The 25943-nt window shown below is 42.8% G+C and overlaps 1 protein-coding gene across 3 annotated transcripts in view; it reads left to right on the forward strand.

Moving 5' to 3' along the window:
- Positions 1-25943, forward strand: part of gria4b (glutamate receptor, ionotropic, AMPA 4b) — a 92850-nt gene that overhangs the window by 31252 nt on the left and 35655 nt on the right. For all 3 annotated transcript variants that reach the window (XM_053442349.1, XM_053442350.1, XM_053442351.1), the window contains exons 3-6: positions 12224-12463; positions 20905-21089; positions 24728-24781; positions 25528-25686. In XM_053442349.1, coding sequence (XP_053298324.1) covers positions 12224-12463; positions 20905-21089; positions 24728-24781; positions 25528-25686 — 638 coding nt within the window. The remainder of the gene's footprint in view (positions 1-12223; positions 12464-20904; positions 21090-24727; positions 24782-25527; positions 25687-25943) is intronic.

The following is a 25943-nucleotide window of genomic DNA, read 5'->3' on the forward strand; positions in this document are numbered from 1 at the left end:
CGCACACGCGTGTGCCCGCTCATGTGTGCGCTGCCATGACCTAAAACAGATTAACGATAATGTTCTTCTGTGGGTTAGCAAGTCAGGGGCCCTGGGTTGCAGCTCCGAGCTGGGCCCCGGGGCTGACAGCAGACCAGCAGCCACCTGACTGAGTGGGGCAGGGGGAGGCCTCGTGGTGCAGCTCTTCCCTGAGGCTCAGGCTGTGCTTTCTGACCATCCACTGAGTCATAAACCATTAGCTAACATGCTAACTCAGCCCCATCCTCTAAGGCTGATGCAGAGATAACACAGACGAGCCTGGAACAGGAGACGGGGGATATTTCTCCTATCGGGGGGGGGGTCTCAATCAGATCTGTCACTGGCCACATTTAATAATGCACACGTATATTTGAAATTGTATTTGTGTCTTATTATTTTGTTGATATTTTGATTTTAATACTTTTAATACTTCATATTTTGTCTGCTGTAAAGCACTTAATTAACACTTATCAGTCTAATGGGATGAAACTGAGTCTATTCTTGAGGTGTCTGATGTCAGATGGTAGTGATGATGCTGATGATGCTCACAGCTGTTTTCTAGCCAAAACAACTTGCTGGAACAGATTCACAACTTAAATCATATCATCCGTGGCTTCCAAAGACAGTGACTCAGCAGTCAACTGAACCAACACACAAAAAAAGGCTAATTGGTGTTGTTTGTTATGAAAACTGGAAATTTCTTGTGTTATCAGTTTGTGCTTTTGGCTCTGAGACGATTTGACTTTGTCTGGTTCAAGCAGCTCAGCAACAGGAACAAAGCAGTCCCACAAATTCTGGAAAACGAATGCTGATTCCAAATTTCACGGTTTTCTCCTTCAATAGTTATGGTTTTCAGTCAGACCCACAAAACGCCAACTTGTTTTTGTCGGTAGATGAAAATCAGCACCTGTGAACCATTGAAGTTGTTGGTTTTTCTACTAATCTACTTAGTTGATGTCAACACATTTCACTGCACATCTTCATCAAATGAAAAGTTATCTATATCCCTTCATCCTAAAGAGATCTTGAAACTATCACATTTTATAATATTCTTAGTTGGCTGTTTTGACTGTGTGAAAAGAGCATCGATATGACTTTTAACCACGTGAACTTTTCCTCTTGACACGGATATAATGATGTTTGTGGACACGTTAAGTCAAACTGAGTCTAAAAATATATGTAACATTTCTCTGTGAGTTACAATTCTGAGAGGGACGACACATTTCCACCCAAATTGCATCTTGGGTCTGTCGTTCTGTGACCCCTTCAACTCGTGTGTGTGTGTGTGTGTGTGTGTGTGTGTGTGTGTGTGTTTGCCTTGCTGCTGGAAAACGACTTGCGATAATGAACACTGTCATCTTGGTTATTTCTGCAACTGCTGACATTTCAAAGAACGCAGAGAGGATGTTATGTTATGAAAACTTAATGTTTTCAATCAATGACACATTTCTGTGCTGAACAGATGATTTATTAAATTACCTCCACTAAGTAGATTGTTCTCATCTGCATTCACTTGTTTGTTTGCAGGATTTCACAAAAACTACTCAAATTAAATTTTTCATTGATTTCTCCGAGAATAAAAAAACTCTAGGGAACTGATTTCTATGAGTTTGTGCGATTTGCTGCAGAAAAAAGTGTTTCTAGTTAAATTAAATTGGTTTCATAAGGGGACTGTTGGGCCATGGTGGAGGTGTGTGATATCTTTTATTCCATTATATAATACAGCATTTTTTTTAATCCCTTTTTTTACATTGTTTTAATAAGGAAATCTTGCAAAATTCAATTTCAAGTCACAGTTAACATGAAAACAAACAGTGAAACATGATTATCAATATTAAGAGTTTTTTAAAGTCGACTAATTCAAATTAGTTGATAACATTAGCTGCGTTCCCTCCTCTGTGATGTGTCTGAATTCTCTTGTTAACATGATGAAGGATTTCCTCTCTCAGTATTTGTGACTTATTGCAGAGCCGTGCACGTGAAGTGAACGACAGCAGCTGCCGGGTGACACGTGTCTGTCGGAAGGAAACCCAACGACTCGATTGGCCGAGTCACCTGTGGAGCAGAGGGATGTGAGGCAGCTGCTGTAAATCACGCAGAGCAGATATGAAGCGGCGGTGGTGGCGACCGTCGGGGGAGCTGTACCGAAGCTTATTGGGTTTTCTCGCTGACACGCTCACAGGAGTGCGGCCTCCGGCTGCAGGCGAGGAGCGCACCGAGGCATCGTATTTAAAACCACGAGAACATTGGCTCTACATTTATGGAGACTTCAAGAAGAGGAGGAAGTACAGGCTGTAAATAAGAACCAGCTTCCTTTATTGTGTACCGTGGGCTCTGTATTGACAAAGACAAACTAATAAAGTATATAAATCAAAGCTAAACAGTCAGTCCTGTATAAGTGGTGTAAAAATGAGGGGAAATATTTCTGTTGGTTCATCGGAACAATAAATAATAACTGGATGAACCAACCAGAAATCACCATGAGCAGAATAGATGCAGTTAAATGGAAAAACTCCAAAAATTGATTTTGACTTAAATCTCGTCAGCATGTTATTATCTCCAAGGAGGTTTCGTTTTCACCTGCGTCTGTTTGTCAGCAGGATTAAACAAAAAGCTACAGCTACCTAATTTACCATGACGCTGCATTTTATTAACATTTTCAGAAATTTCCTCGGAAAATTCCTGTATTTTTTAAGCTTGATGATGAAATTCCCTCGTGTGCGCTTTGGTGCAGATCCAAATGAAAACCTGGATCCAGGAACCGCTCATTTCACAAGGGACTCACAGGAAATGATTAATGCATGAAATCCGGTTATTAAACAACTACTGCGCATTAAAAACAATGACCTGGATAAACCAAGGGCCCTGTGATGGACTGGCGACCTGGCCTCCTGCCCCATGACAGCTGGGCTGCACCCAGAGGAAGGAGAGGTGGTGTAGATAATGGATGGGTGGATGGGGACACAGGAAACCCAGTGTGTTTGACACCAGGGGTCAACAGTGACAGTAACAGTAAACCAGAGGGAGGACACAACTGAAAACATCTACATGCATCACACTGTCGTCTTCTACAGCTTCACAGACTTGATGCTTCCGCTCGAGAGTTTTTATTTTCTGACTTTATAATTTGAATTTAGCTTCAGGTGGAAAGAAGGGAGATTAATTTGTGTGGAGACTGTTTGAAGTGTCTCGGAGGGAAATGGGCTCATGGACTTAATAGTTTGCTTTTCACACTTTGTCAGCATGCGGCAGAAATCTGTCAATCAAACGCTGGTAGATACAGAGAGCTGCGGAAATGAGATGTTCTCCTCTGTGTTGCTCTTCTGCCCAGAAAGAGGAGGATGAATGGGGTTAATACTGATGATACCTGATGTCATGCTGTTCTTAAAGTAGAAATGTGTTTCATCCTGAGTTTTGTTTTCGTGCTGTGGCTCTGCTGGATATGATGAAACAGTTCTCAGGTGATCAGATGTGAACAAACCCTTGAGTTAGACAAACTTAGCATCTGAATTATTGCATGAACTGTCTCATGCATGTCGTTAGATAAGTTGTTTAACAGTCAATAGAGAGAGAAAAATATGGCAGTTATTGTTATTGATTTTCTTTCACATTTAAGGGGCACATGAAATATATAGAGTTCATTTGCTGATGGAGAATCCAGAGCTGTTAAGGGGCCGACCCTCTGGGATCCTCTGTTCTTCATCATCGTACCTCCAGCAAGGAAGTTTCCAGCCCTTGTTTGTTTGTTTGTTTGTTTGTCTGTTTGCATGATTACGTAAAAACCACTAGTTACTACAACCAGTAACTGAAAATACCAGAAACTTGGATTTACCACTTGGAGGTCGAGTTCATAGTTTCATCCAGAGAGTGAAAGCGAAAGTGAAATCTGTGACGTGAGGTTTCCGTGTGTGTTTCCTGCTGAATCAAACTGGGAATCAGTTTTGACATTATTCATAACACCAGTGCTTTTTCTGCTATGACCAATCAAAACGTCCTCTCTGGTAAAAAGGCAGCACGTTATATTATGAGGGCTCAGTTTTCATCTCGCAGCTCATGAGGATTCATTTTGCTGCACAGCCTCTTGTTCTCCCCTCAGTTTGTCTTCCATGGAAGCCCGTGACCAGTTTGATTGGCTGTTAGCTCTCAATACCCCCCCCCCTCTCTCTCTCTTCCCCCCTCTCCCTCTGGTTAGCTCATGTTTTATGGATGTTAAGTGGTAAAGGATTTACCAGGAGTTTAGTTCACTCATCCCTCAGTGCTTGCACTTTAAATATTCACAGTTGGAAGCGTTTTGTGCCTTTTTGGCAAATCCCTCCGAGGATCTCCGCTCCGGTATCAGCTGGTGTATTTGTTGCTTTTTGATTCTTCCTGATTCTGGAGTCTAATGTGTGTTTTACAGCTGATGTATAGGCGGCCCGAGGGCCAGCAGCAGGGCTGGTGGCTGCCGCGCGGCTGACTTACGGCCCGTGGCTGTATTTAACCAATCTGTCATATGCTTTTTTTCCCACAGGGGCAAACGACTTAAGTATTCCACCGGCTGCAGCCTGCACTTAATGTAATTGTTTAGCTCCAGTTCAGTTTCTGATTGTGTGATTTTATGTGTGTCACCAATATATTCACGAACGTTTTGTCAATATCTCGGGCCACTAGACTCGGCCGTGATGGATACGATGCAGTTTGTTTACTGCAGCTCGGTAATGAGCAATTCTGAATAGATTCCACACACAGACACGCTTCACTCTCGTTACTGTTCTCCAGTTTCTGAGATGTTTGGACCCAAATGTAAAAGATGTAAAAACAGCTCATGTGATGGAAGTGTCTCATGTGGTGAATACGACGGCAGCGACACTCTAGTTTAACCAACGGTCTCTGCACACATGGACACACACAAGGCTTTACCTCTTATTCCACCTCGGGATGGCTGAGTTTATGACAGGGTGGAGCGAAGTGGAGGGTGGGGGGGGGAGGATGAGGAAGAGGAGGCAGAGGAGGAGGGAGAAGAGGAATAGGAGGAGGAGGAAGAGGAGGAGTGTGTAAATGATTTGCGGAGCAGAGCTTCATCCTGCACCACTGCTCTTTAACCCATGGGCATGGTGGGAGACAAAGTCAAGCAGACAGAATACGGCAGTGCACGATGTGTGTGTATGTGTGTGTGTGTTTGTGTGTGTGTGTGTGCGTGTGTGAAATGGGACCTGGTCTGTCTGTGGCACTCATGCATTATGTGGAAATGTGCTGCAATGATATCCAGTGGGACTCTCTCTCTCTCTCCTCTCTCTCTCTCTCTCTCTCTCTCTCACTCTCTCTCTCTCTCTCTCTCTCTCTCTCTCTCTCTCTCTCTCTCTCTCTCTCTCTCTCTCTCTCTCTCTCTCTCTATTCGTGTGTGCTTGTTTGTGTGTTTGTGATGCCAAAGTAAAAGTCGTGCGCACAAAAGCATACATGCATGCAACATGCACTTGAATGCACACAAGCACATGGCACAAGCGCCTTATTCAATCTGACACACACACTCACACACACACACACACACACACACACACACACACACACACACACACACACACACACAGGGAATAAGGCAGCTGTGTGCTCATAAGGTCTGACTGAAAGCAGGGAGATGTGTTGTATATGTATCACAAGGTGTTGCATCACTCTCAGATGCTGCACGTGTGTGTGTCTGTGTGTATTCCCCGGTGCTGTAACACAACACTGATTCATAGAACGGTGAGTGAGAAGCTGCTCGTGTTACTGGTCTGTGTTTGTCTCAGAGGACCAGATAATGATTTCTGTCCCACCGAGTCCCCCCCCCAGTTGAATATTAAGGAGAATATTATGCAGCGAACCAAACGATAAGTTGTTGCATCTCCAGGAATCATTAAACCAGCCGAGGAATTCTCATGAATGAGGATTCTCTCTCACCAGGCTCTGAGTCATTCACATGTGGCTGAACCACAGCGGCTCTGAGGGAGGAACTCCGGGAGGCCAGGGGAGAAGGTCTGATGATACAGATGTTTTACAGCTCACATAACGATTCAACCAACTAATGAAACCGTTAAATAAGTGAAGGCTGAGGCTGAATGAAGCCTCTGTGTTCTCTCTGACACTGGAGGTGTCGGAGTGAGAGAGGGAATTGACCGATCGCTCACTGCGGGCGGCTGTGATTCTGTCCAAAATGGCCGCCTGGTCGGTTAAATACTGACGGTTTCTTTTCATCAGGGCTGTTCAGAAAAAGAGGACCCTATTGATTTTTACTTCAGTGAAACTATTATGGACACGGGGGGGGGGGGGGGGGACATTCCTGTCCTTTTCATCAAAGACCTCCACTCATGTCCCCCTCGCCTCTGTGTGAGTCGATGAAGACGAGTCGCTGCTCGTCTCGTCCTCAAAGAGCTGATGATGATGATGATGATGATGATGATGATGATAGAGAAACACCGTCAGAAACTGGGTGTCACTGTAATTACAGTAACCAGCTCTGGTTTGTAAAAGGCTTCGAGCTCCTGTTGGAAAAGGTTCTTCTCTTCACAATCTCACTTTCTAACATTTCATCCTCTGAAACATGCAAAGAAAACAAAGTCCCTCAGGAGCTACAGCACATTTACCTCAAGTGTAAAGAGCATGAATCACTCTCGGGTTAAATTGAATTAAAATATAAACGCACTTCTTCCGTCTGTGGAGAACGTGTGAATTATACAAATAGAAATATGTTCACGCTTTAGACAAACACATTGGCAACACTCGAAGGAGATTGACTTTCTGACTTTGTTAACTTCGCTACGTAGGTTTTAGGAACATGCTGAAGAATTGCATTTTTTCCTTTGTGGTTTTTAGCTTAATAAGAAATCAAAGATATGAGAACTAGTAGTAGTAGTAGTTATACAACGTATTATCTTTGACAGTATGAATCATATTCTAGGAGAAAGTAGTTTGAACTCTATGTTCAGTTTGACCCTGATCACTGTTTCTGTAATTTCTCCTTTTATACCGTATATAAAACTATTTATTACAAATATTGAAACACAATCTTGTTCAAATCAACTCTACTGGTTATACATCTGTGTGTTTTACTTCCTAAATTAGCTTTAATCATATCATAAAAGCACGATCTATACTTTGTACTTAAATGCAGAAGATATTTTTGTGGTTTGCAAACAAAGACTCTAGGATTGTGGAGCTTGGGAAGTCGATGGAGGAGTAACAGTACAAGTGAATCCAGGAAGCCAAAGATAAACCAGGCTGAGCTACTTTCAATAGTTGACGTTTTAAAGTGAAACAGATTTGGATGTTTCACTGACAAGAGACTTGAGATCGCAAAGAATTGAACACGACTGTGGATTCAGTGGCAGCGAGCGTTGGACGCTCTGAAACAAGAGGTAAAGAATGGAGGTTTGTTCTGTGCAGCTCAGATCGATATGTATCGACGGGGCAGAGGTCGGGGGCAGTCACCATCAAACTGCCCCTGCGCTGTGGGCGGGGCCTGACACCTGGGACACGAGGGCAGGGCGGGGGGGTGGGGGGGGGGGGTGGTTTTGTGACCGTCACTCAAGTGAATTCAACCGTCCACCGAGTTCCACCGAGCTCTGATGACACGGCAGTTTAGCCCGCTCACAAAGTCCTGGTCGGTCAATGGCGTCAGATTAGAGAAGCTCATCTCACCTTAGCCTGGTTTATCTTAGCTTAGCCCGGGTTAGAGGAGTCCGGCGGTTTGATGCTCGCGACCGATTCGGGGACGAGATGCACTTCAGCAAAATCCCCTCACATGAGGTTTGATTTTTACTGGAAGTGAAGTGAGATTTCAGACAACTGTTATGTAAAATGACAGTAGAGCTGCCGCTGCACTGCTCTATCAGTGTGTCACACGCAGAAAGTCTGGCCCATTGATCCGCTCTGTGTGTGCGTGTGTGTGTCTGTGTGTGTGTGTGTGTGTGTGTGTGTGTGTGTGTGTGTGACCTGTTTGTGCAGCAGAGTGTGAGGCCAGCGGATGCTGTTTCGGGGTCACTGCTAGTGTGGGACTAAATGGAACCAGTCCAGGAGCTGTGCTTGTCACCAGTGGCCGCCCACTCTCTGTTAGTACGACTGCTGTCACATCACCACTGGGTCACACGGAGCGAACTCTCTTTGATACAGCTTGACTCTGATGGATCGCCACCGTTGGTCTGTGCTGTCTCTTTGCAGCAGAGGAATCCTGCTCTGGATTGTCTGGGAAGCCGCGCGGCTCAAAAGCACATGTGGGAAATGTCACGTCTCAGACGGAGAACGAGTCCTTCTGACATGTTCTGGTGAAATTGTAGTTATTTTATTTCTTTTCTAGGGGCATAAAAATGAATTGTCCTGTTTCCCTGCACAGCCCCAGCATCTACAGGCTTCAGTGGTATGCAGCAGAATGGTACAAATGTGCAGTTAAAGAATCACACACTCATATTGTTGCTCCCACTTTTTTAGAATAACAGACGTTAAAGTTCATGTTTATGAGAAGAAACTCTTTCCTTTCTACTTTGGCTCAAAGTTCAGTGAGCGAGTGAATGTGAATCCAGACCTGATCCTTATGCTTTTGGGAGAAACACTGGACAGACTCCCTGGTGAGCTGTTACTTCTTTACGGTTCAGTCGGACTCCTTCTTCGTCGCGGAGGCAATCTGTTTGAATTAAATGGATAACACTGATCGTTTGCCATTTGGCTCGAGTGCAACTGCTAACTCACGACTGTAGAGTCCAGTGTGTGCCAGAGCGTCTGGTGGCTGAATGGTCTCACTGGCAGCGTCTGAGAGTCTGGAGCTGTGACCTTCAAGCAGTTTTCTGTTATGATCACAGTTGGACCGAACGTACAGAGTTAATAAAACAAACTTTATGGAATTTCACAGCAATGGGATGAAATCTGCAGGATTTTAAAACCAAGATTTTCAATTTTTGTATTGAGATTCTCGTTGTTTTCATTCCTCGATATGAACTTGTCCTCATTCTGTCTGTAAATATTACAACATAAATACTAATGCATCAATCCACACCTGCAGTTTCAGTCCAATATTCAGTCTCTCTTGTGCAGCACCTCTTTGTGGCCGTTAAACACCGTGAACATGCTGAATTGAAGCTTTATACATGAAAATAAGTGAAACAACGATACAGGAAACTATCAGTTCATTCATTTACACTTGTTTAAAGTAGATAAAATGTCTAAAAACAACCAAAGGAGATCAGAACAGAGAAAATGTTGTAATTTAACGAAGCAGTAATTACAGTCAAGCCCACCAGGGGGACAACGTTTGATCAGCTGTGTCAGGTTTTGATCTCAGACCTTCTTTAAACACATATTGATTTTTGTCTTGGTAAAACTAGAATTTGTGCCTAATATCAATATACTGTGTGTGTGGGATTCAGGGAAGTGTGCGTGTTGCGTTTGTGTGTGTGGGTGTGTAAGTGTGTATTGATGTCTTCCCGTCCCTGGGGGGGACATCAGTGGGTTGTCTGGATTTTCCAACCTCTGGACTCTTTTCTTGGTTCAGCGGAGGCTCTGTCTACCAGGACTGTGCTCCTCCACAGAGCCTTCATCTCTCAATACAGACACACACACATACACAGACAGACACACACAGACACACATTATGGTAGAAAATGTCACAGGTCTTTCTCTGGTGAAGTTTCATTCTCTGTCTTCATGAATGTCAAATATTTGTAGAAACGTCTCCTCTGCACAACCGACACAGACGCTGACTTCAGTCCTGACACGAGGAAAAGCAAACTTCAGCCGTGATACTGAGACGAGTCCCTCAGCAGTTCAGACTCTTCGTCTTCTTCCTGCTCGTGTCGGTATCCAGCAGCTGCATGTACTTTAATTGTGTGTACAACACAAGCAGCATGGATTCCCTCTCTCTCACTCTCACTGTTGTCTTGTTTGTCTCAGTGAGGCACGGAGATCAGAAAAGACACACACACACACACACACACGCACACACACACTCCACAGTGTACTGCACTCTGCATGGAAACAATGGGTTTGTCAGTGAAGCAGCTGTCTGGAGCTTTTCCTTCAGTTTGCCATTCACTCTGATTCTCTCCCTCACCCAGAAACTGGCAGAGGAGGCTCATTATTTTTACCTCTCTGTTGTTGTCGTTCCCTGAGTGTGTGTGCGTGAATGTGTGTGTGTGTGCGTGTGTGTTAAAAGTGGGCAATTACAGTGCGGCTCTTGTCGACAGCCAATCCTTTCTATAATGAGCAGATCTCCTTAAGCAGGACGCACTGCGTGTGTTTGCACAGCGCAGCTTGATGCAAATGAAAAGTTTCCATCCTGCTCGGAGAGACGTTAAACATAAAGGACGAGCGTGTCACACGTCATTAACAGAGGGAAATATATAAAACCCTATAAACTCCACATCGTCTTATATGATCAGGTCCAGACGATTACAGACCAGATTCATTCTCCTCTGATTTATCTTCAAACACTGGATCCTTGGAAACATCTGTGGAACGTGATAGGATGTTACAGCCGCCGCCCACTTTTAGAACATTTCTCGTTTGCTCCATGGATGTTTCAGAAAATCTTTTTATCGAAAGAGTTTTGAGTTTGGATCGAGGCCGAGCAGCTTCAAGATGAATTGTGCCCGTAATACATTTGATCCAGAGCAAATGATAATTAGTAACGGGGTGAAAAGGCCGAGGTAGAGGATTGTACATCATTATTTTAAGAGTGAAAGAACTACACATCCCATAAACCATTAAGAATTTACCCTTTCCAACAACTTCCTGTGCTGCTTCTTGAATTTAACAATGTTTTTAATACAGTGCTGCACTTCATATTGTGTATAGAATAGTAACTTAGTGTAGCAGTGTAACTTTAGTGTCATCCACATTACTACACTTGAGGATTATGGGTAGTGTAGTACTTCTCCTTGGTATTGTGAATAAAACACGCTTTTACGATCTTCAGGAGCAAATATCATGGTTTCACAATCTTGTGGCTTCTGGTAAATCTTCCCAGGAAGGTTGATAATAAAAATCAGAAATACAAATCTGACTTTTTAGAAAGATCTCATAGTTCTTTCTTGTCATTTTAAGTCTTTTATTGAAAAAGACAAAGGAATTTAATCTAGAAGCAGTAACTGCTGATTTCAGCTTGTCCACAGTTGTATTTTCTTCCATTCACATTCTTTATTTAACTTATTTCTTTCTTTCTTTCTGTCAAACGATCAACACGTCTCTTAGGGAAGCTTTGCTATTTGAACTCATATGAAAAGCTCCCTGAGATCTTCTGTCTTGACTCTTTCTTGACTCTGTCTTTATGTCATGAAGCAGCAGCAGCCTGAGCTCAGTGAGTTTTTTGTCAATGGGCCACACGTCCTCTGGAGTTTACTGTATCTACACAACATGGAGGATAACGACTGTATCTGTGGTTTAATGAGGAAGAGAGCGGCGGTTGAGATGAAAGCGTGAGAACGACCGGTCGTGTTTGGGTTTGATCTGTTTACTGCTCCTCTCTAAAGGGTTTAAAGTGCTAATCAGTGGGATAATGGTTTGTTGTGTTGTTTCCAGCCGCGGTGCTCAGAGCTCGTCACTGGGCCTCATCTCCCAATCTCCCAGAAGTCCATTGTCATTCAAAACAGTGTTTGGTTTAATTTGTCTCCGTCATCCGTTCAGGTGCATCTGTCATTCACGATGGCTATCGCTGCTCGTATTAACCACCGCGGTTCCTCCTCTGTTTATCTGAAGTGTAAAGGAAACATCACTTCCTGTGCGCCGAGCCCCCCCCCTCCTCCCCCGGCAGCGTGCCGAGATTTATATCGTTTAAAAAACGGCGTTTCTCTGGAGACGAGACCTCGTTACGTGTTGTTGTTTCTGCTCCTGCACCGTGAAGATGTCATGGGAGAACAGCGCTTAATAAAAGATAAGTAAACTGATTCAAAGCCTGACAATGGCCTAGTTATTTATATTAAAGAACGATAGAAGAGAGAAATGCCAGTATACATGGTGTATATGTATAGTTATGTGGAATTTAAAAAGGGGGCATTGACAAAACCTACGGAGAATTGTCACCAAATCCACTGAGCGTCCGGCTCTTTGTTTAATCTCTTCTCACTAACCTCATTTCCATTTAATGTAAATTCCTTCACATGATTTCAAAGGGTTTCAGAGGAATAAGATTTATGTATTCCCCTCTACGTCCTCTCATCTTCTCTTCTTTTTCACTAACTGATTGTCTTGTTCTCCTTCTCCTCAGTTTGCTCGCAGTACTCCCGCGGTGTCTTCGCCATCTTCGGCCTGTACGACAAGCGCTCGGTCCACACGTTGACGTCCTTCTGCAGCGCCCTGCACATCTCCCTCATCACGCCCAGCTTCCCCACGGAGGGCGAGAGCCAGTTCACCCTGCAGCTCCGGCCGTCCATCCGGGGCGCGCTGCTGTCGCTGCTCGACCACTACGACTGGAACAAGTTCGTGTTCCTGTACGACACCGACCGGGGTGAGTGACGAGGACGGAGCTGGTGTTTTATACGTTTGAAGGTCACTGAGACGTTCTGCAGAAAGACACATGTAGTGTAGCTGGTTTTAGATTAGATTTCTCTGTAGACACGATGGCGTTTCCTTTGCCATGCTGCAGTTTGGGTTTATTTAAGTCCACTGGTAATTGTTGATGGGAAACAGGAAAGGAAACATAGTCTTCAAAATCAACAAGTACCAAAAGTTTGTCACATGTATGGAAACATTTGACATTTTCTTGGGAGGACAGTGTCTTTTTCTACAAAATGCAAATGATATATAAAATCTGGCAAATCTCTCTCTCTCTCTCTCTCTCTCTCTCTCTCTCTCTCTCTCTCTCTCTCTCTCTCTCTCTCTCTCTCTCTCTCTCTCTCACCACAATTCACTCTTCCAAAGTCAATAGGCTCGTACTTATTCAGCCCCAGCCCCCCACCCCCAACCCCCCCTCCGCTCCATGTCACATTTCCATTACAAGACAGAATGGATATGGCCGACTGCGTGGATCACATCTCCACATCTCACTTTCATATATTCTCCAGAAGCTCGTCGAGGGGGGTTTTCTATTGTTTCTCTGTGCTGCTGAGGGGGGAGCAGATTGGATGTATGGTGGGGGGGTGGGGGGGTCTGCAGAGTGAGGACCCTATCAGGATGGCCTCCCCTTCAGAACAAATCATTCCCTGCCCCTTCGCTCTCTTATCTCAGGTCGCACATGCTTGACTGGGTAAGAAGCCTCCTCTCAACAACACCCACTCGTATCTGATCAAGTGTTCTCCCCAAAAAACACAGCGGAGATTCCCCCAGCTGTAAGACACAACCAGACCACGGCCATTTCCCATCACAACTGACTCAAGATCAGGATTAGACAGTGTTTTGTTGTGTCATGTTTTTCTAGAATCAAGTCTCTTGTCTCCTGGTTCAAAACAGACTGTAATGATTCGTTCATACTCAAGATGCTTCCTGGTCAAACAGAAGAGATTCAATCAGGGAACAGCTGCTGAGGCACGTCCATGTCTGGAGCTTGGTTGTGCGAATCTAAATTTGTATGTTTTCAGCATCTACAATAATTCAGAAATATCAATCCAATGGTTACTCGACTCTGACTTGTGTCTGTAACTCTCAAATATGCTGTGAGTCCTCTGACGGCCACAGAAACGCTTCTGACCTGCCTTAATAATGCTCACTGTTACATATGGAATAGGAAATGGAGCCAGTCCTCTGTCTGTCCTCCTCCTTCATTTCATCTGTAGTTGTGCACGTCCTCTGAAAGCTTACGGATACGGACCTAACAAACAACACAGAGCAGTACCACTGAAAATCTTGGAGGGGCAGTGTTCAAGTGAAGTGATCAGAACACACACGAGGAAGAAATTTCAACAATGGTGGATGAGAAACTACATGATGTGAATTTATGTTGGCACAAGGACAAACAAGCCTCTTTTATCACAACCTCCTCCACCATCGACATATATAGCTTATCCTCTTATAGAAAACATTGTCTCACCAAAATTCATTACACACGTTTCAGTTCTCGAATATAAAATATTTCTTTAATAGAGTTTTTAAGATGTTATCCTGTGTGGTTTGTGTTTTGTGAGTTACATGGAACACTTGTGTATTTGCTGGATTTTTCCGAACTTGATATTTTCCCTGTACGAGCCTCGGCTGAGTGAGGGGCTCTGTCCATGGTGCTGAAACCAGGCTCATCACACACAACTATCAACAACAGCACTGAGGACAGATACTGTTCCTCCTGTTGTTGATTGAAACCTTCTGACGACCTGCAGGTTCACATATAGGAGATGATATTAGAATATAGATGATTCAAATTAAGCTTTTAAAGTCAGTCACTTTCAAGGGCAATGGTTTTCCCATTATTCATATCATGATGAATATTTACAGTAATCTATTCTCATCTTCTACAGGTCTTATCCGATACTCTCTCCTCCTATTTCCTTCCCTCTTTCATTTCCCCTGCGAACTTTACAGCTGATCCGTTTTAATCTGTTTCATTTCCAGACAAAGAATCAAACCAGATTGCTGCACATATTGGATGACTGACCTTACTTTACCTTACCTACTTTAATTACTTTACTTATATTACTTACCATACTTTACTTACCTTACTAACTTACTTACTTATGTACTTTAATGGCCCATAACTGGGAAACTTACGTGTTACAGTAGCAGGACATCAGGTATAACACACACTAACAACATATAAAAAGTATAAGAATATACTCAATTTAAACTATACAAAATATACAGAATAAAAATATAAGAAAAGACATATAATATAATCAAATCACATAGAATTTAGTGTGTGCAAGTAGCTACCATTTTTCTAAATCCCTAAAAACCATGATACCCTCTATACCTGACGTGGTTTAAAAACGAATTACTCAATGTGTAAGCTCTGGCGCCGCCCTTCAGACTAATTGTGTTTCTGCATCACTTGTCAAGGTTGTGTGCTTGACACTGGTTGTTCGCCAGTAAGGAGAAAGTCGTTTTCTCTGAAGACATGAATAAATTAAAGCCTCAAATATTGTCCTGAGGTTCATCTGTCTTTGTTAGAGGGTTTAACTGTGCGTGTGTGTGTGTTTGTGTGTGTTTGTGTGAGCATGCACATGCACTTTTCACAAGGCTTTTGGGTGCAGGCTGCAGCACTTTAGCCTGAGGATTTTTTTCACACACAGGAGCAGGCATTCATCCAGTATCGACTATAATGTAGAATCAGCCCACGCATGGCTGAGCTCAGTCAATGAGTGCCAGGCTGATTCCCTGCATCAAAGCACCAGATACAAGGGACTGGACACTGTAGCTCTCTCTCTCTCTCTCTGTGTGCGTGTGCGTGTGTGTGTGTGTGTGTGTGTGTGTGTGTGTGTGTGTCTAGTGTGTGTGTGTTTGAGAGAGTGACTGCTTTTCCTTTTAGCTTCCCTGGATTTCCCATTATACACACACATGTATACACACACACGCACGCACTTACACACACACACACACGCACAAACACACTAATAAGGAAATAAAAATGAATGAAGGAAATTATATAAAAGAGAAGTCAAAGAGAATGCAAATAAATTGAGTGATGGTATTCTTTTTTTGAAGAGGAGAGGAACGAGGTTAAAGAAAGAAATTAGATGAGAGGAAATGGAGGAAAGTGGAGTGGTGGAAAAGAAAGGAAGGAAGAAGAAAACAGAGGAGATAATAGAAAAGGAGAGGGGAAACGAGGAGGGCATTAAAGGAAGCAAGGAGGAGGAGAGAAGGAAAGGGGATGAGATGAAATTAAGGATATAGGAAGCAGTGGGATAAAAAAGGAAGAGAAGAGATGAAATGGAGCAAATGGGATTAGATAGAAGGGGATACTAAACATGAAGATATAAGAGGAAAAGAGAGGAAACTAATAGGTGGGGGAGGAAATGAGATCATAGAAAGAAAAAGAGGAGGAGATGGAGGGGAATGAGAGGAGGGGAATGAAGATGAAGGACTGCAAAAGAAAGAGGAAACCAGCAGAAAGTGAAAGAGATTAGAGGAAACGACGGGGGAGGAGAGGAGAAGATGGGGGATGAAATGGAGAAAACAAGAAGTGGGAAAGAAGGGACTGGAGAGGAGATGATGAGGAGCAGAATGAAGGATGAAGGGTGGGGAAAAGAAAGCAGAGGAGAGGAAACAGCAGGAGAGAGGAAGAGAGGGGAGCATGCCAGGAGGAAGGAGGGGAAGAAAGGAAAAGACTGGGAAGTAGAGGTAAGGAAAGGAAGGTAAATAAAATGAGAGGAGGGAAAATGTCAGGGGCGGGAGAAACAAACTGAGAGAAGGTGAAGAAAAGAGAAGACAAGAGAGCGGATGACTGGATGGGAGATGAAATGAGAGCAGTGAAATGAGGATGAAGGACAAGAAGAAAGGAGAGGAGAGGACACAAGCAAACATGAAAGATATTAGAGGAAACAGCCAGGGAGGAGAGGTGTAGAGGGGGTAGAGAAGAAAAGGGAGGAGGGGAAACGAGTAGAGAGCAAACGATGAAAAGAGAGAAGCAGAGAGCATATAAGAGGAGTACAATGAGGATGAAGGACAGGAAAAGGTTATAGGAAGTGAAGGAGACAAGAGGAAACAGAAGGAGAGGAGAAAAAGCGGGGAGGAAGCCAGGCAGAAGGAATGAGTGGATAGCAGAGGACAGGAAAGGAAGGAAGATTTAATGAAAGCAGAGGAAACAAGAAGAGAGGAAATGACCGGGAAGGAAAGGACATGAGAGAAGGTAAAGGGTGAAGAAAACAGGAGGAAATGGAATTGAGGTAAAGAGAAGACAAGAGAGAGGAGATGAAATGAGATGATGAAAAATGAGAGGAGTCAGGGAGGAGGTTGCAATAAGAGGAGATGATCCTGCGGCAGATGGTCAGGAGGAGTGAGTGTTTTAAAAACCTCTCAGGAGAGCAAGAGGTGAAAGGAAAAGAGGGGGAGGGGAAGGATGGAGGTGAAGATGTAGAGGAGGCAGAGGTCCAGATGTGCACTCTCTCTCTCTCTCTCTCTCTCTCTCTCCTCTCCAGCTGTTTTCCTCCCATGTCCCTTGGCTCTGTGTCTGACGGTCATCGTGGTTGGCTGCTGCTCCACACGGCCCGGGGCCACACACATTTATCAGCTGGTAATCAGCCGGGCCCTCACCACGCTCTGCCCACTGCAACTTCCTGTCCATACACCGTGTTCGCCACACAGCACAATAGAGCATGATGGGATATCATCATCATCATCATCATCATCATCATCATCAACAAGCTCAGCAGCTTTTGCACATTTAGTGCTTCAGAAATGACTGAAACTAAAATAATACAGCAGAAAATGAAATAATGCTAAACAGATTTTTAAAAGAATAATAAAATCGAGGAAATATTCTAGAAAATGTAAAAAATAGCGATAAAAGTCTGTGTTTTCTTTGAAGGAACAGGAATCTGCACAGGTCTGAAAATAGTAACTGGGTCAAAATATACAGTTGATTCACTTTTTGGGGCTTTTTGAGAAAAAAATAGAAATTGATTGCACCGCTGAGGCTCCTGTAAGTTAAACTATGACTCTGCAGCCTGGCGTCGTGCTGAGACAAAGATGAAAAATATATATAGATGGTTTCGAAGCAGGGGATCACCACTGTAATGGCATAACTATAGTTTCACAAAAACAGCTGCTCATTTGTAGCCGAACCAGCTTCAGTCAAAAGCTGCGAAGGAGCTGCAGCTGCCACAGAGTATTTTTCATTATCTTTTATTTGTCAGGGAACGTGTGAAAAGCTTATTCCATCATATTTTATTCTCCGTAAGCAACGAGAAGAGACAGTGAGTCAGATTTAGCTACCAGACCTTTTCCTGTGTGCGGTCCCTGCTGGCAGGTAGACACAAACACTGCAAAGTAAATGTTAAGTGAATCCACACCGTGAGGACTGAAGACCTTGAACGTCTTCAGAGGAGGATTAGTCATTTATTCTGTTTCCTTTGTGGAAAAGAAATCTTCACCTTCACTGACAAGTTGTTCTAAAAGGCCAGGGACGTGAATATTGACGTTAAAGATATAGATTTTCCTTCAGCCTTTTAGAAACTAATATCATTCGTTCCAGAGAAGAAATCTTCAGATGCTCTTAGGAACTCGATCACTCATAATAGATCAGGTATATTTTTACTGGTGAAGAGGACAACTCCCATGATCCCCTGCTGCTTCACCCCATCGCCAAACTAGGGTTTTTTTCGATTGAGAGGCTATTTTTTTCCACAAATTTTCCCTTTTTTCCACTTAAAGTCTCAAATGAACTGTAGGAAAATGAAAAGTCTCATATTGGAGGTGTGGCTCGTTCCTTTAGGAGTCTCTTGAGGCATCCTGACATGATACAGTACATACATGTATGTGAGAGTATGTATGTGAGAGTATGTATGTGAGAGTATGTATGTGAGAGTATGTATGTGATAGTATGTTTGTATGTGAGAGTATGTATGTATGTGAGAGTATGTATGTGAGATTATATATGTGAGAGTATGTATGTGAGAGTATGTATGTGAGAGTATGTATGTGAGAGTATGTATGTGAGAGTATGTATGTGAGGGTATGTTTGTATGTGAGAGTATGTATGTGAGAGTATGTATGTGAGAGTATGTATGTGAGAGTATGTATGTGAGAGTATGTATGTGAGAGTATGTATGTGATAGTATGTATTTGAGAGTATGTATGTGAGAGTATGTATGTGAGAGTATGTTTGTATGTGAGAGTATGTATGTGAGAGTATGTATGTGAGAGTATGTATGTGAGAGTATGTATGTGAGAGTATGTATGTGAGAGTATGTTTGTATGTGAGAGTATGTATGTGAGAGTATGTATGTGAGATTATATATGTGAGAGTATGTATGTGAGGGTATGTTTGTATGTGAGAGTATGTATGTGAGAGTATGTATGTGAGAGTATGTATGTGAGAGTATGTATGTGAGAGTATGTATGTATGTGAGAGTATGTATGTGAGAGTATGTATGTATGTGAGAGTATGTATGTGAGAGTATGTATGTGAGAGTATGTTTGTGATAGTATGTTTGTATGTGAGAGTATGTATGTATGTGAGAGTACGTATGTGAGAGTACGTATGTGAGAGTATGTATGTATGTGAGAGTACGTATGTGAGAGTATGTATGTGAGAGTATGTATGTGAGAGTATGTATGTGAGAGTATGTATGTGAGAGTATGTATGTGATAGTATGTTTGTATGTGAGAGTATGTATGTATGTGAGAGTACGTATGTGAGAGTATGTATGTGAGAGTATGTATGTGAGAGTATGTATGTGAGAGTATGTATGTGAGAGTATGTATGTGATAGTATGTTTGTATGTGAGAGTATGTATGTATGTGAGAGTACGTATGTGAGAGTATGTATGTGAGAGTATGTATGTGAGAGTATGTATGTGAGAGTATGTATGTGATAGTATGTTTGTATGTGAGAGTATGTATGTATGTGAGAGTATGTATGTGAGAGTATGTATGTGAGAGTATGTATGTGAGAGTATGTATGTGAGGGTATGCATGGTAGAGTATGTATGCATGTGAGAGTATGTTTGCATGGTAGAGTATGCATGTGAGAGTATGTTAGTATGTGAGGGTATGCATGGTAGAGTATGTATGCATGTGTGTGTGCGTTCCATTTGTGCGTGGCCTCAGTCATCAGTCCCTCCTGGCACCGACGCTCCTCTAATGGGGAGCACTGGGGCCGGGGAGAGGAAGAAGGAGGTGGAGAGGGAGCCCGGTTGCCAGTGCACAGGTTAATCCACTAATTGGGAGCAAAGGGAGACGGGTTGCCAGATTGTGATGGCCACCAGGAGGGGCCGTTTAAGGGGGACATCTGTTCCTGTTGGAGAACAGATGTCCCCCCCCTTCCACCCTCAGCCTCCAGAGTGTCGTGACACATCCGACTCGGGGAGAAGCGCCTGTTTCCCCGACTGGACCCGAAAGCAAGGATCCGACTGGAGGAGGATAAAAGCTTCAGAGTCGCTGCTTCGATGCAGTTTCTCTTTTGACAGTAAAAAAGAGTTTGTCCTGCCAGAGATGTTGTGTCATCTGACGCCAGTTTCCTGTTTAAAGCCGCGACTAACAACAATAAGTTTTATACTTCACGTGCTGATGAGACACATTTCACACAGTCAGCATCATTTTGACCAGTTAATGTATTCAAGAGCTCATTAACGTTTCAAACGATGTCACTGGCCAGATTCTTCAATGTGCTCTTTACGTTGATGGTTGTTGAGCAATACGTCCACTAGGGGGCAGAGTAATGTACGTTGCAAGAAAGATGCACCTAGCGCCCCCTGTGTCTGAGTAAAGTAACGTTCTCATATTTCCAATGTTTCTTACCAACTCTGTCTGTCTTCAAAAAGTTCCATCATTGTTTAATTACCTTCCTCGTGTTCCATGGTCGTCTCACTTGAACTATTGGCTACACTGCCCCCCACGACATCCACTGGTACTGCTCTGTTTCAACTGTTTCCGTAAACTTTCAGAAGTCGTGAAGCATCAAGCATGAATGTTAATATTATAACAGAAAATCTTCAAATAAATTGGATCTGGATTTAGATCTGTTTGAAAAAAACACCAGGTCGTATTTTAATTCACTGAATTAGCTTCAAAGGAATCATTCAGCAACAGTTATCAAAGTATTTTAATTAAAGATCAATAGTACTTCCTTATTTTTTTTATGTTTTTTATGTTAAATGTTCATCACTCAACCTCTAGAGGTAATTATTTGACGTTAGTTTCTTTTTCTTAAATTTAACGTGAAACTATCCTCCCCATTAAAGTGGACGTGTCATCAGCTTGTTTATGTTGACAAATTCCGCTAGACAAAACTAAGTAAACAAAGATGATGGGCACTTCAAATAAGCTGACTAACAGTGTTTCCCATGTGTGTGACTCCACCAGGATACGCCATCCTGCAGGCCATCATGGAGAAGGCGGGACAGAACAACTGGCAGGTCAGCGCCATCTGCGTGGAGAACTTCAACGATGCCAGTTACCGGCGCCTGCTGGAGGATCTGGACCGGAGGCAGGAGAAGAAGTTTGTGATCGACCTCGAGGCCGAGAGGCTGCAGAACATGCTGGAGCAGGTGATGCTACCATGACTCAGCGTTAAAACAGCTTCACATTACACTTTGTTCAGAAGAAGCACTGATATCTTTAGTTTGCTTTGAAGATCTGTTGCAGAAGAGTTTCGAAGTTCAAATATGTTTGAGCAAGTTGCTAATATGGAGGCGTGTATTTGATAAGTGATGATGAGGAGAGTTTGTTCTTCGTCTTTGAGAAAGAGGAAGATGAATTTGCTTTATTTACTTGTTCTTTGAATCCAAACCCTTCAGCAGAATGTCATTTTTCATTTTCCCCGTCCTCTGAAACATCCCAGAAACTAAACATCTCCCAAGAACAGAAGTTGGTGTTTCTCACTCACTGTTTGTTTCACTCTGTTTGTTTTTTTAATGTTTGTGCTCATTAGAATGTTTTGAACTTGAAAACAGTCTGTGCTCATCTCCGGTGGCGTTGGTTGGCATAAACACACTCAGAATATGATCCGCTTCTTCCTCCTCCTCCTCCTCCTCCTCCTGCTCCTCTTCATCCCTTCATCCATCAATCCTTCCCTGGAGCTACTGGTGTCTCTGTAATTGTTCAATTATTCAGGAAATCTCCGCTCTGACATCTGTCATAGTTCTAACAACTTATCCTGCAGATGTGTAGGCTCGGCGCTGCGTCCCCGCCCGGTGCCACCGAGCGTCCCACGAGCAGACGTGATGGACTCTGTCATGTTCAGGGCCGGTGGGACGATGTGATGTTTTTGTGTGGCGGCGGTCAAAGTCGCTGCCAAAGACATAAACGTCTATTTTATCCTGTTTTCTTTCCAGCCACCGCGTGTTTACCTCGAGCCAAATGGTTCCGATCCAGGACGAGGATTTGAATACATAATTGAGTTTCGTTAGCTGCTTAGCAACAGTGGGATCGGAACATATCGAGCCAGATGTTGCTTTGAATGTCAGGGAGTTAAAGCACTGAATGGAAAGTGGAAGTTTAACATTTGGGATATAGTTAACAAATGTTTCGATGCTGATGATTTACGGTGTTTGTTAAGATTACTGAGGAAGGCAGATAAGATGTTTATCTGATGGTTTGTAAGGTAACACATTCTGAAAGAGGGAAAACAAACCATGTATTTTCATATTCTGTCTGTTTTCAACGTTTATCCATTTGTTTGTTGGTTGACTGGTTTGTTTATTTGCAGGATCACACAAAAGACTACAGGATAGACAACTGCTAAACTTGGTGGAAGGATGTAATATGGCTCTGGAAAATTATAAAACTTTCTTTTATGTCAAATTTTTCTATCCTGATGAAAGAAATCAACCGAAAAATTGTTACGAGAAGGGAAATGTAATTTGCCGACAGCTAATTTGCTCTTTGTACAGTTTGTGCTTAACCTGCTAAATTATTTAAGATCTTAAAACTACATTAAAATCAAGATCTTGATTAATTGTTGAAAAAAGCCTAAAGAAACTGAAGAAATTCGACCTCCAAGTTTTGTGGAAATCCGTATTGTAATTTTTGCATAAAACAAATTAGATTCCACAAAAGTTTCTTTATCATAATGCAATATAAAAAAACATTAATTGGCAGTTAAACATTTTAGTCTGATAACTGAAGTTTAATAAGTAATGTATAAACTCTTTGTGTAGAATTTACAAAGTCGTACCTTCTAATATTTCAAACGTTAGGCAGAATGGAATGTCTTTATATATATTTAACAACAGGGTTAAATATGTCGATCTCACTCTTCTTCTGAAAGAAGCAGCTCTGTAATTAACGAATCACTTAATTATCATCTCTTACGCACAAAAACTGAAATGAGTTTATTAATCCCCCCGAAACACTGAAAGAGCCAATTTTAAGTTGCTGAGCAGGAGATTCTTCTCATATCAGATCAGAATATTAAAAGGTCCCCCCCCCCCCCCCCTCAGTGTGAAGTGAAGGATGTAAAAAAAACTAAACAGAAACCATAACCCCGATCAGAGTGATGCCTCCTTTCACTCTCAGTCTTCATCCATCCCAGCTGCAGGGAGTTAAATGAGAGTCGTTCACTTCTGCTTCACGGTTGGATTTTATTAGACATGGAGCAGAATCTGATCATATTTATTATGTGATTCACTGGGGGGAGCAGAGTGCAAGTGTCCCTCACGCTCACGTCACACTTTACCTCAGGTTTCAAAGGCAACAGATTTAAAATCCATCAGTGACGCAGCCTGAGAGAAAAAAGCTGTTTTTTATTAAAGTTCTCGTTCTCCCCGGTTCCAGCTCCTCTCGTTCTGTTGTGTCTTAATAAAACCTGTCGTTGTTGGATTTACAAAACACTTACAAAAATCACTTTAGCTCATGGAGAACGCACACCTCCATCAATGTTTTCTAATCGAACCCGACTCCCATGATACAGAACCTGGATCTGGCTGTTTATCTCCAAAATGTAATGTGTTCTTCCCTGGTAAAGCCCCCCCCACACCTCCGCTAAATAAATAACACTAAAATCATAACCTCCCCGGAGACGGTAATGAGCACATAGTAGGTGTGAGTAGCATAAAAACCTAACAACATAATAAAATGTAATATTTGGTCATAAAGGGGGAAGAAATGTGAAAATGTCACGTTATGAGGTGTGAGGCCGATAAAACAAGTTTTCATTTTCAGTTTTAAATTCAACACACACGACATCTTTACTGACTTTATTCACTATGAACAGGTTTAATTGGAACTATTTCTGAATTCATATGACAACTAAGAACTCAGGACTGATTTGGTTTAGTAGAAATTAAAGAAAGACATAAGAGAGAAAAGGACGAGGACTGGCAAACAAAATTTATTGGAACAATAGAAAATCCAGATTTGTGCTTTATTCCCTGAAAATTTTACAAAATGTTGAAAAGTGTGAAGAGAGGATCTTAACTGGATCTGCTTCTTAATCCACATCCACATGTGAACCTGGCTTCTTCTCAGGCTCAGGCCGTATCCCTCCACCAGGTTCGGTGGAAATGGGTTAACAGTTTTTAAATAATCCTCAAAACAAATAAAAAACAAGCAAATGCAGATGAAAACATTATTTTCTTGGCCGAGGTAACGAATGGAAGAACCAACTCTTACATTTATCAGAAATGACTCATATCTATTGGCTCCTAGTGTGACAGGGAAGCTGATCGTCTCCTCCATGTTAAGATTCAGATAAATAAACCACCAGTGAAGTTTCACAACCTGCAGCTCAGCTCTCGTTGTGGTGAAGCTTTTGGGGAATCGATATAAATCAAAACTTTTCTGAGGGTTCAAAACATTTGTTAGAGGATTAATTCATCCCCTGATTAACTGAACGTCCAGTGGGGATTTCTCAGCAGATGTCAGCTTTCAAAATCGGTTTTAATCACCATTGTGCAGCTACGTGACTCTACCTGTGTGTGTGTGTGTCTAGGTGTGCGTGTGTGTGTCTGTGTGTGTCAAGCATTGTCACGTCTCTGGAAGCGTGAAGCGTTTACCTCCTCGGCGACTCACCGCCATGACGGCCTGTTCATTTGTTTAGACGTCCCATCTTCCACGGACTCGATCTGACGGTTCCACTGTGTCAACACGCACACGCCCGCCCGCCTCACACGGCTCTGACAGTAATTAACGTGTTATGCTGTAATCCAGTCAGATTAACGCTGAGCTGTGCTCCGCCTCCTCGCAGATCGTCAGCGTCGGGAAACACGTGAAAGGCTACCATTACATCATGGCCAACCTGGTGAGGGAGAGAAACGTCCTCTCACCGTGTCCCTCTCTGTTCTCTGTTCTTTGTTGTTGTTGTTGTTGTTCTTCATCTTCTCCTTCTTCTTGTTCTTCTTGTTCTTCTTGTTGTTCTTCTTCTTGTTCTTCTTCTTGTTTTCCTTGTTCTTCTTCTTGTTCTTCTTGTTCTTGTTCTTCTTGTTCTTCTTGTTCTTTTCTTCTTCTTCTTCTTCTTCTTCTTCTTCTTCTTCTTCTTCTTCTTCTTCTTCTTCTTCTTCTTCTTCTTCTTCTTGTTCTTGTTCTTCTTCTTCTTCTTCTTGTTCTTCTTCTTGTTCTTCTTGTTCTTCTTGTTTTCCTTGTTCTTCTTCTTCTTCTTCTTGTTCTTCTTCTTCTTCTGCTTCTTCTTCTTCTTCTTCTTCTTCTCAGCTAATTGTGTTTCATATGGAGAGACATTTTTCTCATATTCTCATCTCACAACTTCACATTTCACAGCTGCTCAGTTGTTTTGCACCAGTAAAACCTTCATAGTTTCACCCAGTCTCTTACTGGTAACTGCTTATGGTTTCATTCCATTTGTCTGGTATTGTATGTGTTTGGTCTGTGGTGAGGCTCAAAAGGATGCCCAGTAAATTTTTTGTCAACTATTTAAATCAAATCATCAATACCTGTTGCACCTCCCATCAGTCACCTGTCTCTTTCTCTGGACTCAGACCATGACCAGTCTCCCCCCCCCCCCCCCCCCCCCCTGTTGCTTGTCCCCTCAAGGGCTTCAAGGACATCAACCTGGAGCGCTTCATGCACGGCGGGGCTAACGTGACGGGCTTCCAGCTGGTCGACTTCAGCAACCCCATGGTCATCAAGCTGATGCAGCGCTGGAACAAGCTGGACCAGAGGGAGTACCCCGGCTCCGACGCCCCGCCCAAGGTACGTCTGATGGTTGGTTGATTCTTCTGAAAACCGGTGTGTGGGGGGGTTCAAAGTCAAATCCATAGAAAAAATGTTGGTGTTCAAAAGTCGACTCTCAAATCTCAGGTGTGAGATTTAAAGTTTTCAACCGTGTGGAATTGGATTTTCAGCCTGTGAAGGAATGAACAGATTCCAACTGTTTCATCTGGAATGTGTTTGAGAAAAAAAATAGCAAACACAAGCAAGTTTCATGCGTTTTGTAAGTAACAAGATAA

This window comes from Pleuronectes platessa, chromosome 15 (assembly GCF_947347685.1).
Source record: "Pleuronectes platessa chromosome 15, fPlePla1.1, whole genome shotgun sequence".
Taxonomy (NCBI): Eukaryota; Metazoa; Chordata; class Actinopteri; order Pleuronectiformes; family Pleuronectidae; genus Pleuronectes; species Pleuronectes platessa.